Source organism: Nannobrachium achirus, assembly GCF_963921795.1.
Source record: "Nannobrachium achirus genome assembly, chromosome: 9".
NCBI classification, from domain to species: domain Eukaryota; kingdom Metazoa; phylum Chordata; class Actinopteri; order Myctophiformes; family Myctophidae; genus Nannobrachium; species Nannobrachium achirus.
The window spans coordinates 29,810,837-29,826,035 of NC_137818.1; the positions used below are offsets into that span (position 1 = coordinate 29,810,837).

At 43.3% G+C, this 15,199-nt stretch overlaps 2 protein-coding genes across 2 annotated transcripts; one reads left to right on the plus strand and one right to left on the minus strand.

Moving 5' to 3' along the window:
* Window positions 1–267: 267 nt before the first annotated feature.
* On the minus strand, window positions 268–1,589 carry ngrn (neugrin, neurite outgrowth associated). The gene is made up of 3 exons (XM_080733666.1): window positions 1,241–1,589; window positions 963–1,073; window positions 268–867 (listed from the first exon to the last, which is right to left on the minus strand). Exons 1-3 carry the CDS (start codon window positions 1,474–1,476, stop codon window positions 270–272), a joined length of 945 nt encoding a protein of 314 aa, XP_080589792.1. The 5' UTR covers window positions 1,477–1,589; the 3' UTR covers window positions 268–269.
* A 5,018-nt stretch (window positions 1,590–6,607) lies between these two features.
* nfyal (nuclear transcription factor Y, alpha, like) lies at window positions 6,608–15,157 on the plus strand. Its single transcript, XM_080733647.1, has 9 exons — window positions 6,608–6,754; window positions 6,961–7,047; window positions 7,766–7,912; window positions 9,085–9,219; window positions 9,750–9,852; window positions 9,991–10,190; window positions 11,619–11,792; window positions 13,692–13,802; window positions 14,090–15,157. Exons 1-9 carry the CDS (start codon window positions 6,677–6,679, stop codon window positions 14,153–14,155), a joined length of 1,101 nt encoding a protein of 366 aa, XP_080589773.1. The 5' UTR covers window positions 6,608–6,676; the 3' UTR covers window positions 14,156–15,157.
* The last annotated feature ends 42 nt before the right edge of the window (window positions 15,158–15,199 follow it).

Sequence of the window (15,199 nt, forward strand, 5' to 3'; positions counted from 1 at the left end):
GCAACTGTAAATGCAACTAATTTACTAAACTACAGTGGACCTAATTCAAGTCCATTAAACAGCAATCAACTGCCACCTGATGGTGAATTAGTTTAAACAAATAATTTGAGCAAATGATGTGACAAAGTCAAATATACATATAAAAAAGGAGATGCACCAATGCTCCATTCCTTTATTTTGTACACACATTACAAATAATGGCACATTGGAGTGAAAAAGTGTAAGGCCAACTGTAAGCTCACAGCTAACCAATTATATGCAGGAAGTTCTCAAATTCTATACAGAAAATTGCCATTGTTGTCAAAGAACTCATTTCCAACTCGCACCATGGGAGAATGCTTTTCTGTTAGCATAAGTTCCTCAATTTCTTCCTCTGAAAGCACCTCCCCATCCCAGCCGTCCTCTTCCTCACCGTCCTCAAAAGCGCAGTCCTTGGCAACACTGTCTTTCGCATTTGAGCTCGACATCAATGGGGCAGGCTGGCTGGGAACTGTTAGCGACACCGAGAGCTGAGTGGGCAGCGTGGCGAGGGCGTCAGGGCCACCTGAGCTGGCAGCAAGAGCTCTTGAGCCTTCTTGTTTGGATGTCAGAGTTACCAACGCGCTTGCAGAACTCTCTGCAGGCAGCAGAGCTGCCGTGCTGAGACTTGGCAGCTGTGGTCTCACTCTGTCCTGTCCTTGTCCTCTTCCTGGAGGTAGGGCCTTCGGACTGAGTCTTGCCATCACTTTTGCATCCTGCTTGGCTTTTCTTTCAGGCATGGGGGTAAACTTGCTCCTGAGAACCCTTAAGATGACATCAGGGGTGACAGAAAAGCCCTCAGCCAGACGCTCCACAGTCCACTCCTCCGGTTGCTCTTTCTTGAGATATCTGAGGGATGAAGAACATAAATAAAAATAATAATAATAATAAAGACAGTAGGTTGAATAAAAAAATAAAAAAAAATGGTTTACAGTGGTTCTTACCTGATTTGTTCCATAGAAACCCAGCTCAGCTTCCTCTCTGGGGCTCCTGAGGGAGTCATTTGCCTCTTAATTCTATGGTATTTCACAGTCGTTTGCCGCTTTCTCTCCTCACTGAAATATGTTTAGAGAATGAAAGACCAACATGTCACATCATGCCATGATATTGAGCAAAAATCATAGTTATTTCAAATGAGTGGTTATGAATAAGTGGTTCCCACATAAATGGGTCCCGAGTCCCGACCCACTGTTTAGGAATCAGTGCTATAAATTATTCTCACTCAATTAATGCCTGCAGCTTATCATCTACATCTTCCATATCAGCGTCTTCTTCAAACAACACTTCTTGTTGTCGCCGTCTTGGTCTTGTGTCTGAGGCCCTGTGTGAATGACTCTGGTCCAGCCAGACTGCAGCATCCCGGCTTTTAAAACGACAGCTCCTTGCAGATAATGCGGCCATTGTTGATGGAGCAGCGAGCCTTGAGACCAAGGACAGCAGCCGTACAGTCAGGGCCATGTTGCACTACTATAGCGTCCGAAGCTGTACAATCAAAGTAAATAGATCAATTAAAAAATATACGTCACTTGTCGTCACACAAGATAACACTCCATAAGCACGTCCTACTTGTTTTTGTTTATAACTCCATCATGTGCTGCTGTACTGTACAAACTTCCGCATATAACTTCTTCCCACTTGTGACGTACAATTGTAGGGCACAAATATGTTGTGCTGCCACCTATTGGACTGGAGGCGCAAGGTGGTTGCGAATCTCTAGTCTAGAGCAGTAGACTAGACTCTCACTAGTCTAGACTAGTCTCTGAAAGCCTGGTAGGCGAGGTTAGTCTAGACAGAGAGATATGGTCACACACTCACACTTGACTTGATAACATAAAAAATGGTTCATTTTCAGATTACTTAGTTAAGCCCTCGTATAAGGGACCTAGGGAAATTTATGGAGGGGGTCACTGGAGGAAAATAGGGGAGGGTCATGTCTTTTTAGTTTTAGGGAGGGTCATCAAATTTTACTTTGAGTCCAAGGGAGGGTCATCCAATTTTTATTTTTAAAATGAGCCCGGATTTTATATGCATATTTTCTTTACAGCTTTCCTGAATAATAGTACAACAATAGTCATTGACACCCCTCCGTTGCTTATCTTGGTTTTTCCCAACAGCTGGGCTATTGAGCCTTTCCCATTGTTCCTTCTATGTGTCAATCATTTAGCTTGGCCTATCCAGCCAGTAGGCGTGTGCAGTTTCTGGCCAATCACTGACGCTCTTCCTGGCAGCGACAATACTTTTAGTCAGAGGGAAAAGTTCAGAACACAACAAACATGGCGTCTTACAACATCAAGAGAACAAATGTGCGTACTAAAAGTTACTTGGATCACAATTTAAGAGCTTCGCTGCAGACCCTCTCTGCTGAGGAGAGTCTTGTCAGACTCGAAACTAAATTAGAGAAGAGCACGGACAACAAGAAGATCAGAGGGGTTAGGCAAGTCCTACTGGAATTGCGTGTGTGTGGCTGTTTGGATTTTGATTTTGGCTTCGAGGTTTTTTCGTCTTTTTTTCTTTCTCCACCACAACGGGAATCTTTTAGGGATAGTCTCATTGATGAAACATATGGCATCCCTGTTTTAATATATAGGGTTAAGTTCGGCCGGCAGTGGATCATCTTAAAGGATGGCAGTGTTCCAATGGAAAGCATTTTTCTTCACTTTCACATTTGCGTATAAAATTTCCCAGACAGATAGATGAAGCGGTGAGTTTACAGATTAAACATTCATAGCCTTCTCCTAAGTCCTGTAACATCATATGATATAGAAGTGGTAGCTTAAGTTCTAGAGTTCACTTTTATTCACTAAAATGTTATCTGTGAAGATAGCTGTGCATTAGTCACTGTGCTAACGATCCATTCGTCCCGTGGGGCCGCCGGTTCGAGTCTCATAGGGGGAGGTGAATTTGCTTTATTCATGTTCTCGTATATAGTGCTATTATTACTGCAGTTGCGTTTATGAATAAGTTTATGTTTTTAGGGATCATTTTACTCATGTATAAAATGTTATGTTTTAGGGGAGGGCCATCTTCTTTTCTTTTTTTGGTTGGGGAGGGCCACTGATTTTTTCCCACATACAGAGGGAGGGTCATAGCATTTTATATCAGGGCATATACATTTCCTCCAGTGACCCCCCTCCATAAATTTCGTTCTGTCCCTAATGTTTAGCAAACATTACATTCTACAACTTGATTTTACATTATAAACCATATAGAGCCATAAGCTCACATGAAAAACGACACCTGCTTAGAAAAGTGGGCAATGGCGTCATCTCCTGGTCAGTCAAAAGCCTTGCATGCGTCACAAAAATGTGCTTTCTGCAGTGGTGGGAAAAGTACTCAATGTTTTACTCAAGTAAATGTATAAATACTGCAATGGAGAAATACTCTGGGGCACGGTCAAGCCGCACATTATAATATTCTATCTATGAGAGTGGATTCATTCTGCCAGTGCCAATGCATTTCAATAGGAACAGTATATTGGCATCAATGTACTTAAAGTAAAAGTATGCAGAATGTCCCATTTTTTCTCACAAGTTTTCAAATGTATAAAAATCTTTTGAAGAGAGCACACCTAGAGAAGCTCACAATGCGTCGCATCGAGACGCTTTGTGAGCTTGCCTTGTAGATAGCAAAAGTTTAAATAGGGCTGAAGAGGTTAATCAGGGCTGCCAAGTCTCACGCTTTGAGCGTGAGAGTCACGCAATTTAACCTCTTCTCACGCCACACGCCACACATGCCATTTCTCACGCATTTTTACAGCCATCCCACCGACCTCTCCCGAAAGTTGCGGGGGTTTTCTCACTTGGTAAAAGTCGCACGGAGAATTCTAAGCGCAGTGAATGCAGCAGAGCTGCTCTGCTCCTCCACTCTCTCTCCCCTCTACACATACACACATGCAGGCGACGCAGCGAGACGGAGAGCCCTACAGACGGCTGCGATGCTTTCTCGCTTTGATCTGCGGAGCCGGGGATCGCGCCGCCCCCGCGGTGGAGAAACACACTCGCTCCGGGACAAAACGCTGGGCGTTATTTCACAAAGATGACCACAATCCAGCTCTTGCCTCCCGCGAGCGCATGCACGAAAGAGCCCACGCGCAATAATTTCATGGGTTACTATATCCACTTGTCTTGAACCCTAAATATCCCCATATTCTGAGGAGGACTTTAGAAGAGATAGGGCGGTTTTAACACTACCAACACTACTCTACTAGAGGGAAGAATACCAGTAGCCCAGTGGTTCTCAACCTGTGGGTCGGGACCCCCAGGGGGGGTCCCCAAATTTTGTTCTGGTCATAATTTTGAAACTTGAACTGAATAAGGTGTGCTATTGGTTGACATTTTACTAATAAATGTATATTTATTGGTCATTCTTGTTACAAGTTTATTTCTACTTGTGCTGGTCACTCAGTTTGAATGCTTTATAAGCATGAGGTAGTGACCCCGTCTGTGCCAACCAACCAACACACCACGAAATCGCTCTAAATCGACATTAAAAAGGCCAAAAAAAATTGCGCCCATTTGGGCACGACCTCCCCCCCAAAAATGTCTCACTCTTAAAAATTTCTGGAACTTGGCAGCCCTGGGTTAATGTATGTTTTGTAATAATTAATCTACAAAGTAACTAACAAAAGTTTTCAAATAAATGTAGTGGAGTAAAAGTACAATATTTGAATCCGAGATGTAGTTGAGTAAAATTACTGAAAATTGGAAATACTCCAGCAAAGTAAAAGTAGCCTAGCTGAGCTAGACATCCCAGCCATGTTAAAACAAGGTAGATAGGCCTACTGCAGTTAGTTAGCTAGATGCATTAGTATCTAGGCTGGCCCCAGGCTAAAGTAAAAGTACCTCAAAACTGAAGCACAGTACTTGTAAATGTATGTACTTTTAGTTACCGGTACCTTACACCACCGTGTTTCATGCACGCGCGTCGCGCGCCTCCTCCTCCCCGTCGCCGTTGTTTCATTTGCGCCATTTTGTCCAACGCTCACTTTGGTGATTGGACTTTAGCAGGCTGTACTGGAGCCAATCAGAGGGGAACCGGACGGCCGAGAGACGGTAAGGCAGAGCCCACTGAAGCCATTGGTAGTTGTTGTCAGCAGCACGGATTGGTTTGTCACGGACCAACCAAATTACCAACCCTACAAAATGCAAAAATCGAACGGCAGTTTGATTCCGACTGTCACGACCTCAGATAAATAACACACGCGTGGTTTGTTTTCTTTTCCACGCAAGGCTTGTTGTTTTGCGTGGAAACGTGATCTACAGTGTGACCGTGAGCGTTAGCTAGCTGGCTAAACGTGTCGAGTCTCAAACAAAGGGGCGATTGCTTGTTTTTATATGAAGCCGAGCTGTACGTTTTACCCCACTAACCACAACAACCAATGTCTGATTTAGTGGGTGGATTAATGTCAATTCGCTAGTTATCTTATTCATGTGTTCCTTTCCTGACCTAAATTAAACGTTCAGCTATTTAGCTGGCATGCTAATGTTAGCCTGGTTAACTGTCCCAAGAAAAATAACTTGACACTTGACAGTTATTTACACCAGTGGTTCTCAAACTGTTTCATGTCAAGGACACCTAAATTAATGTACCGGTATTTGCCCGAGGACCCCCATCTGATTTCTTTTTTTGTGTGTGTGTGTGTGTGTGTGTGTGTGTGTGTGTGCCAGGGACCCCATACAAGATTTGTGGTGTTAACATTTTCAAAGAACGCCAAGATGTTTTGAAAATAGCTTATATATTATAGGGCCCTGGGGGGTCCATGGATCCCACTCTGAGAACCCCTGTATTAGACCACGGACCACCATAACGGGTCCATTTGGTTCCATTTGTACACTCTGCGAGTTACAGACTCATAAGGGTCCATTTGATTCCTAACTATCATTTAGCTGGGGACCCCCTGGAACTCCCTCAATGACCCCTGGGGGTCCCCGGACCCCACTTTGAGAACCAATGTTTTACACCACATAGTCAATAAGGAGGGACAACAACAAACATGATGTCCCATCATGTGGTGCATCCAAGCCAGCAGCCTTTGTTTTAAATGGCATTTAAACGTTCAGAGATGGCCTGACATCATTACATTTCGTGTTTTGACACTGGTTTGTCACGTTCGATTAACCATCACCATGTAACTTTATTATATTATTATTGCGACCGTATCGTAGGTCGCATGTACTATAAAAACCTGCAGATCCTGTGCGTGCGTCAGTCACAGTGCGTGACACCTCATCCCAGCTCAGCAGAAGGATATAGCTGACCTGTTCTGACATCACAATGATGTTGCAAATTAATTCCGTCCTTGTCCCTTTTATGACCATATGGAGATCCCTGATGTCATCAATATTAAGCCCATATCTGGCAATGCCCATATATGGATATATTGTGGGCATATTTGGTCAAACATCTATGATGTCAGTCATCTCCATATTTAAACACCAACCAAGTCTGTGAATTGTTTTGGTCAAAGTTCATCCCATGCCAAAGCGCCAGCGCTCGCCCAGCAGTCTGCTGTCACCCAGGCTGTTGCGTCCACACGCCCTTCTTTAGGGCGAGGTATTATTATTATTATATAGATGTCAAATGTGAAGGTTTTACTGACAGTCCCCTGTCTGTTTTCTCTCTTCTACTTCTAAAGAGAGGATTGTGTCATTAACTAGATATGGAGCAGTACACCACTGCCACAACCACGACTGGGGAGCAGATAGTTGTGCAGACTTCCAATGGACAGATCCAGCAGGTGAGAATAACAAGGTTGTTAGTCTGCTACAGCATTTGAGTAAATTACAGTTGACACTGACAGATGCCTGAGAGCACAAAACCGGTAGGGCATACTGAGGATATATCCATCCATGTAGTTGCTAGAACAAATAAACGTTGCTGGTAGTGCTGCGATTTCTGTGTAGTTCTTAGCCAGACACTGTAGCTGTCCTACCTTGTCTGCAGACGCAAGGCACAGTGACGGCTGTGCAACTGCAAACCGAGGCGCCAGTGGTGACGGCCTCTGGCCAGCAGGTGCAGACTCTCCAGGTAGTGGTGTGACCTCCGCCCTGTGCCACTACAAGCATCACAGTCTGAGTGTGCATGAAGTCGCTGTGGTTCATGATCCATTTCAGAGCCGTTTGACGCAGCCTCGCTCTCCTAGCATGCCCTGTATCTGCCTGAGCTGCATGTAAATGGACTCAGCCCAATGTGTCATGTGTCTCATGTCTCAGGTCTCTCGCCTCCTCACTCATGGCTGTTGATAGACGACTGTTTGCCTGAGTTGTTCATATTCTTTTCCTCTCTATCTTTTGCTCTTGAAAGGTGGGTCGGTAAGAACTCACCTCAGACCTTGCTCAGAGATGAGGACACATCTATTTGAAACATGGGTCTTGTGTTGTTCAAGGTGGACAGTGAATGTTTTGACTGCATAATTAGTAATAACTGCATAGTTACTGTACATAAGATTCAAATAGTCATTTTGGGCTGTTATTTAGGACTCATCTCATGCCATGTCTTGTCTTGTCTAGTTGTCTTATTTACAATATGACAGTGGGATCACTCACCTTGGCATCATGTTGTGTTTATTTCCTATTCCCTCAAAAAACGGTAGGAAATGCTGCAAGTCATCAAATGCTAATACCCAAGAAGAAGATGTGGGTTCGGGACCGGTCCTGAATTGCATCCTTTGCTCATTGTAGATTAAGCCATAACTATGGTTTGACTAGCGCCTAATGGGTTACAATAACTGTTATATCCTTGCCTATAGGTCCAGGGGCAACCGCTGATGGTCCAAGTGAGTGGAGGCCAGCTCATCACTTCATCTGGACAACCGATCATGGTGCAAGCCATGTCAGGGGGCCAGGGCCAAACAATTATGCAGGTCCCTGTGTCTGGAACCCAGGGACTTCAACAGGTGAGTGACTCTTACATCTGTATTCAAATGTTAACTCCGCAGCAACATTCTTTAGCTTAGCTTAACAAAGTAAAACCAGAGGACCAGATGCACTGGTCAGTATGCACAGCATCTAGACTAACAACTGCTCAATTTCAACTAATTTCCTCTGATCAACAAATTTGACTTAAAAATTGATGCTAGTTTTATACTCACCGGCCAACTGCTCCTTAACGTGCTTTCTGCCAAGCATTTCAATCTTCCATTGCCAGAATCTTTACCTTTTAATGTTCACGATGTGCACGGGTCATCCACGGATGATGCACCACACGCGTGCACGCCATTCACAGCTTTCAAACAAAAAAATCTGTGTGGAAATCCATTCACGCATCAAAAGATAGAGGCTATAGTGTTTTCTTCAAATGTAAACAAACATGGATGCCATGGGATTTCTTTTCTTTTTCTTTTTTAACGGCCAACTCGGGGAAACTTGTGTTTGGCAAGGCCTATTACAAACTCGGGAAACTCGTGTTTGGCACCAAGGGTGTTGAACGCCACAGGAGGAGTTTGACAAGTTACTTGTTTTGACGCTGGATGGTGATGTTCGGTAGCCTTTACGGGTCACCAATTTGAATTATTTCTTGGGTTCCCTGGACGTCACCTGACACATTGATGACGTAACCGAAACTAAAAAAAGCTTTTTTAGTTTTCCTTCTTTTATGAAAGAAAAAATATAAACAAAATCACAGTATGTGACGAGGGGCTGTACGCAAGGTTGACGCAGAAGCCTCTATCTTTCAGCGAATGCATCACATTTGGCATTGTTTTTCCAATCTTATATTGTTGAAAGTATTAAAGTGGCCGGCGAGTTTGTATTCTGAATGACTGGCTAGGAGTCTTGCACCCAAACCTCCTCTGTCGGTGCACCTATCATGGAAGTACTGAGAAAAACTGATATCAGAAGTAAATCCTAGAGGCTGCATGAATTAATGAGTAAATGAAATCGTCCCGTCTGTGGCTAACTATTTGTGTCTGTTTTTGTAAAGTTCTCACACTTATGCTCGAAATGTCACAGGCGGTGGTACATTTTTCTGGGAGCATTTTCTTGTGTGCATACATCTGTCTTTATCTATCGTTTTTGTGTCTGAGATGGTGGCATCTAGTATTGATTGTGTGTGTTTGTGCCTGCACAGATCCAGTTGCTGCAGCCAGGACAGATCCAGTTGCAGGGCGGTCAGACGCTGCAGCTCCAGGGCCAACAGGGCCAGCCCCAGCAAATCATTATCCAGCAGCCCCAGACAGCCCTCACTGCGGGACAGAACCAGCAGGTCACTCTGCTCAATCAACAGGTCACTCAGTCATCTATTATACTTAGTCGCACGATAGTGACATATTTATGTGAACATACTTTTCAAATGCAAAAGGTGCCGAGCAACACTTTTTTTTTTTATTGTATTTATTTGCCGCGTGACGACGTTGTGCAACTAAGTTTGATTCAGGAGGTGTTCGGGTTTAAGATTGTTCAGGTGTTCAGTTTAGTTTCTAATAGTGTATTAGTACAATAATATACTATTCAAGTAAAAGGAAACTTTCTGAATTGTTAGAAAGACAGAAACAAATGAGCCCTTTGTGTAGGTGATACTGTAACAAAGGCTTAATGTGGCAGCTGTGACTGGTTTTAGGATTAGTTTAATTACACATGGAAAAATGGACAAAACGGGGAAAAGAGCAAGAGAATAATGCATAGCAGAGAATAATGCAGCAATAAGAAAATGCATGAATGAGTATTTACAGTACATTAAATGAATGGATTCTTTTTGCATCCAAACTGAGTTCCTTCCAAACACTCATTGTACAGGGCCAGCAGATCAGTGTACAGGGCCAGCAGGTGGCCCAGACAGCTGATGGACAGACCATAGTCTACCAGCCCGTCAATGCAGACGGCACTGTCCTCCAGCAAGGTAACGTCCTTTCCTATGACTTTATGGTTTGGGTCACACAGCAGTGCAACCAAACCACTGTACACCAAACTTAGAAGACTGTACCATTAGTACGCACCAACTCTCCATTTGTGTCCTAATTATGCAAAGTGTCTACAGGGTATATGTTGAGTGATGGGTATATGATCTTGTTGATGAACCCCTCTACAGGAATGATCACCATCCCTGCATCCAGCTTGGCCGGTGCCCAGATTGTACAGGCTGGCAACAACACCAACACCACCAACAGTGGCCAAGGCACTGTGACTGTAACCCTGCCTGTCTCTGGCAACATGGTCAATACAGGTGGAATGGTCATGGTAAGACCCACTGCAGAGGTACCCAGCATCCTATATTAGCTATCTACTGTACCTACAGTACCTAATTCTTGGGCTGTGCGGTGGAGGAAAATTAATCAAAGTAACTCCCTTTCACCATTAATCGGTGTCACCTATTTTTTCAGATTGAAAATAAATCTTATTTCTAATGAGCACCATATACTGTACTGATAATCCTGTATTTAGCCTCAAATATTTTGAGACTAAATACAACACTTTGCATTTTGCATGCCTGGATCATTTTGACGGGCCTCGTCTTTGATCAGTTTTTAAATTTGCATATCTGGAAGCTGAGCATTTCAATCATGTTTTTGTATTTACCTTAAAGCACAATTACATTTTGGTAGAGTTAAGATCTTCAATAGTTGCTCCATAGAGTAAGAAAATACATTGCACAGTGAAACTGGTCTCACTTATAGGACACAATGAACGCTAAAAAAGTATATGTTATAACTCGTTTCTGTGTTTTGTTTTCTATTTAAAATGATAATGTTTGTAGGGGTACGGTGGTGCTGTGGTTAGCGCTTCGCCTCACAGCTAGAAGGTCCTGGGTTCGATTCCCGCCGGGGGGCGCTGGAGGCGTGTTCCTCCCTCCGCATCATCAGCACCCACACCCTAGGTGGGGTTGGCGATAGGGCCTTTCTGTGTGGAGTTTGCATGTTCTCCCCGTGTTTCCGAGGGTAGATGCCCTCACAAAAACATGCAGTAGTCCTGGTTTCTATACTACCTCCCCCTAGCCAGCCAGGTGCTCCCCAATTCCCCTGGCGTGGCAGGGGGAGAGCGGAAACCAGGACTACAGGTTGGGTAGTTGGCACTGGGTGAGAAAATGGGTTGCAAAACCGTGGGATAAAAATATAAAAAAATAAAAAATGATAATGTTGTTTCTTATACGTGCAATAATGTGGTGATTCGGTCGCTGAAGCATCTGCCTAAAATAGTCAAACACAGTGTTCACATTTTTATTTCGCAAAAATTGCTTAACTGGGTTTTGTAATGTTATCCATGGGCTCAGCTTTGTTCACATTTGTTGGTGTGCCGACTTTAACATCTATTTCACTGAGCAATGTAAGTCAATGTAGAGATTTTTATATATCTTTTTTATTATCAACTCATAATATACGGAGCTACAATAGAAGATATCTCATCAATATTTGGAGTTACATCATGGCAAGGTACAGCAACTACATAAGCCAACCCTCCACCAAAGTTTAATTATGCTTTAAGTTTAATATGTGTAGTTCAAGTCATAGTGATTGTACTGTATGTGTTTTGGACATGGCATACACAACCTGCTGTGTCCAAAGTATTTATTTACAGATACTCGTACCTCAGTACAAGTATTATGAATATTCACTACCTTTTCCCCACCACAGATTTGATCCTTTGCCTCTGTATGTGTTGCACTGTCAGATGGTGCCTGGAGGTGGCACTGTGCCAGCCATGCAGCGTATCCCCCTGCCAGGGGCTGAAATGCTGGAAGAAGAGCCTCTGTACGTCAATGCCAAGCAGTACCACCGCATCCTTAAACGAAGACAGGCCCGTGCCAAGCTGGAGGCAGAGGGCAAGATTCCAAAGGAGAGGAGGGTAAGGGGCCCTTTTTTTGTTATCAAACACGGATCAGATCTCAAATTGAATAGGATTGTTGTTGGTTTGACTTAAACCTCCACCGCCCTGTCAGTTCCTCCGTCTGTCCGTCACGTCACATCACACTTTTGCCCTACTCATATCTCCTCCACTGTTGCCCCTATCCATGCCAAACTTTGCACACACACTCCTTGGCTGGCAAACAACAACCTCCACCCCTCAATTCTCACATGCCCCTCTTCTAGCGCCACCATGAGGCCCCGATTCTTGCAAAACAAATTTTTGGACCCTGCTCCTACAGATTTTGCCCTAAAATCACGCATTTATCAATGGAGTGTAAACAGTGTATTTTTCCCCCCAGATTTTGCTTAGGCCAATGTTCAAGTGGCATTTACGAACACGTCCTAAATAGACACACCTCAGCGTTGATAAATCGCAGGCTGAAATTTAAATAACACTTAATTATTCTCGAAACGCCCCGATTTTACAACTAGAACAACCCGAATACGACCTAACAACGAAAGAAAAGCCAATAGAAAAGCGTTTACTCTGCACGCTTCAAGTTCAATCCCATGTCCACGTCCCACACAGACCACACGCACATGCACGCACGCACACACACCACCAAGCTCAGTAGCATTTTGGCTCACTGTGGAACCATTATTAGGCTACCATTTAAGCTTGCAGTTTACATGAGTGACACCACACCAGTCATTGTCATGAATGGAATATATTAATTTAACCCAGTATCGCCGACGGCGCACGGATGCAGTGCGCGTTTGAGTCAGTGTTACACAAGAAATAAAGCAATCATGTATTCCCCATAAACCACGGGCTGCTGTGCGTGCATGCTTACTGAGAGATAGACAACCATAATCTGAAGGTTTGGAGTGTCGGGTTTTAACCTTAATGTATAACTCATATAGGACACACTTCACTGTAGGCTATAAGTTGAATACCTCACTGTCCACGAAAAGAAGCAGCGCCGCTTCCAACTCCGCAAAATGGAATCGTAATGACTGTTAAAGCACTTGCGTTAGATTGCTTCCATATCGCTAGATTTTAATTGCTTGTCATTGTAACTTGGAAATAAAATCGGCGTACATGTCCATGATAGCCTAGGCTATATGCTTTTATAAAATGTTATATTTTCACAGGGATTATTTATTGGTGTGTTACTGTAAAATATACATTTTGGAGTGGATACATGTGTCAGATAGTTAGACAGCTGCTCCGCATGTCTACAATGGAATAAGAGGTGTAAGATGAATCCTACACCACCTCAGAACCTGACGTGAGATTTGATCCTACCCTACACCAACGTCAAAGTAACGTTGAAATGATAAATGCAGAGACTTGCCTAAATTTCGGTGTACGCCCAAATTTTGATCTGCACCACGTTGATAAATGAGGGCCAGTATGTCTACATTCATGTCATCAATATGGATCTGTCCCATATAGCGCCACCATCAGGCCGATTTTTTCAAACACATTTTTGGACACTGCTCCTACAGATTTTGTCCTAAAATCACGCAAATTGGTACACAGTATGTCTACACTCATGTCATCAACATGCATATGTCCCCTTTAGTGCCACCATTTGGCCGATTTTTTCAAACACATTTTTGGACACTGCTCCGTGCTCCTACAGATTTTGCCCTAAAATCATGCAAAGCGGTTCACAGACAGTATGTCACTTACAGGCCAATTTGTGTATACATTCTCCCGATTAGGGAGTCTTACTGGTTGTATTGACTCGTGATGAAGCCCCCAGTGTATTGTAGGGATTATCCAACCAACGTTGGCAGATGTTGGGAGAAAGTGGTTCACTTGAGCACACTCTGTGTTCACAACAGTAAATTGGCCATGGTCCCTCTAACCACTTTCTCCCTCTGCCAGAAATACCTACATGAGTCGCGCCACCGTCACGCCATGCAGCGCAAGCGGGGAGACGGCGGACGATTCTTTTCACCCAAGGAGAAGGAAGAGATGGCTTTGGCCCTGGCACAGGTAAACCTGAGTTAACAATATACGTACTTGTTTGGATAGCAAATGACAGGGGAATTGTCTACTATTCAAAAAGTAACTGTGATTCACTGCGTTCTGTAAGTCATTTTGTAAAGTATATCCTATTCTAACCTGATTTAACTCTGTACTTGGTCAGCTTTGTTTCCCTCGACATAAAATCTCTTCTACAGAATAACAGATGAGCTTATTTCTGGCAAATGTCCCCTCCCCCAGAATAGGAGGTGCTAGGGTTCAAGTGGTGAATATTAATATTAATATATCTTACTCAGCAACAGCAGGAAGCAGCCCAGGCAGCAGCCGATGAGACGGTGGCACAGATGATCCGGGTGTCGTAGCACCATATAATACCTCCACCTGAGAACACCATCACCACCACCCTGCAGCTAACCCATCAGCCCGCCACACTCTCACCTCCTCCAACAAACCAGGAACCCACTCACTGGTTTCTTCCGTTATTTGTTCCTCCATCATCAAGTCTTCCAGAAAAGCTGCCCACTTTGCCGTAGATGATTTTGGACTTCCTCGCTCATGAAATGGGGAGGGGTTCCTCATTGCTCAGCTCAATCAGTACTTACGAACAGCTTTTCCTGTGATATTATTTGAACGGCAGTGAAATATGAAGACACGTGGAACCAGCAGTGGCAAACTTTCGTATGACCGCTATGTAAAGCCATTTTCTTTCAGACTCTGGTCAATCCTTAAGGATGGATTTTTCACCAGTGGATGCTCATTGCTTTAACTATTTTTGGCAATTGGTACAGGATAAAAGCTGTACTAACTAAAGATAGTTGACACAGTTTTACATGTGAAAGTGAAAATTGTGGTACACCTGTACCCTTTATATTTTATGTGATGTCTTTTATGTTGAGATTTCTTGGAATTCTTTCAGCTCTCATGGGAGAAAAAAATTATCATTATGTAGGTACCGCCTTGGACTGAAATGTGAAAAAGAAATATGACATTGTATGATTCTTTGTGCCCCAATGTGTAACAGTTGTACTTAATGATGTGCCCAATCTATACAGGCATATTTTCTATTATCTTTTTTCATGATGTTTGTAGAGAAAAATAGACAATTCATTCATGTTGCAGCACATTGTACTTGTGTAGTTACTTATTCATCACCTGTAAAGCCTAGCTAGGTGTTTTTTATTTAAATTATAGAAAAAGATTTTTTTCTTTTTTACTTATGATGCAGTCGCCCATTATTTCATTTTCTTTATTTTTAAAGAAACGTTTGACCGTGAACCGTAGATAACATGCGTTCATAAAATGTTATGAAAGTGACTTGAGTTGATGGTCGTTCCTTAACTTCTAACAAGCTGTGTTTGAAACAATTGATTGTCAAATTAAACACTATGTACATGTATACAACCTGA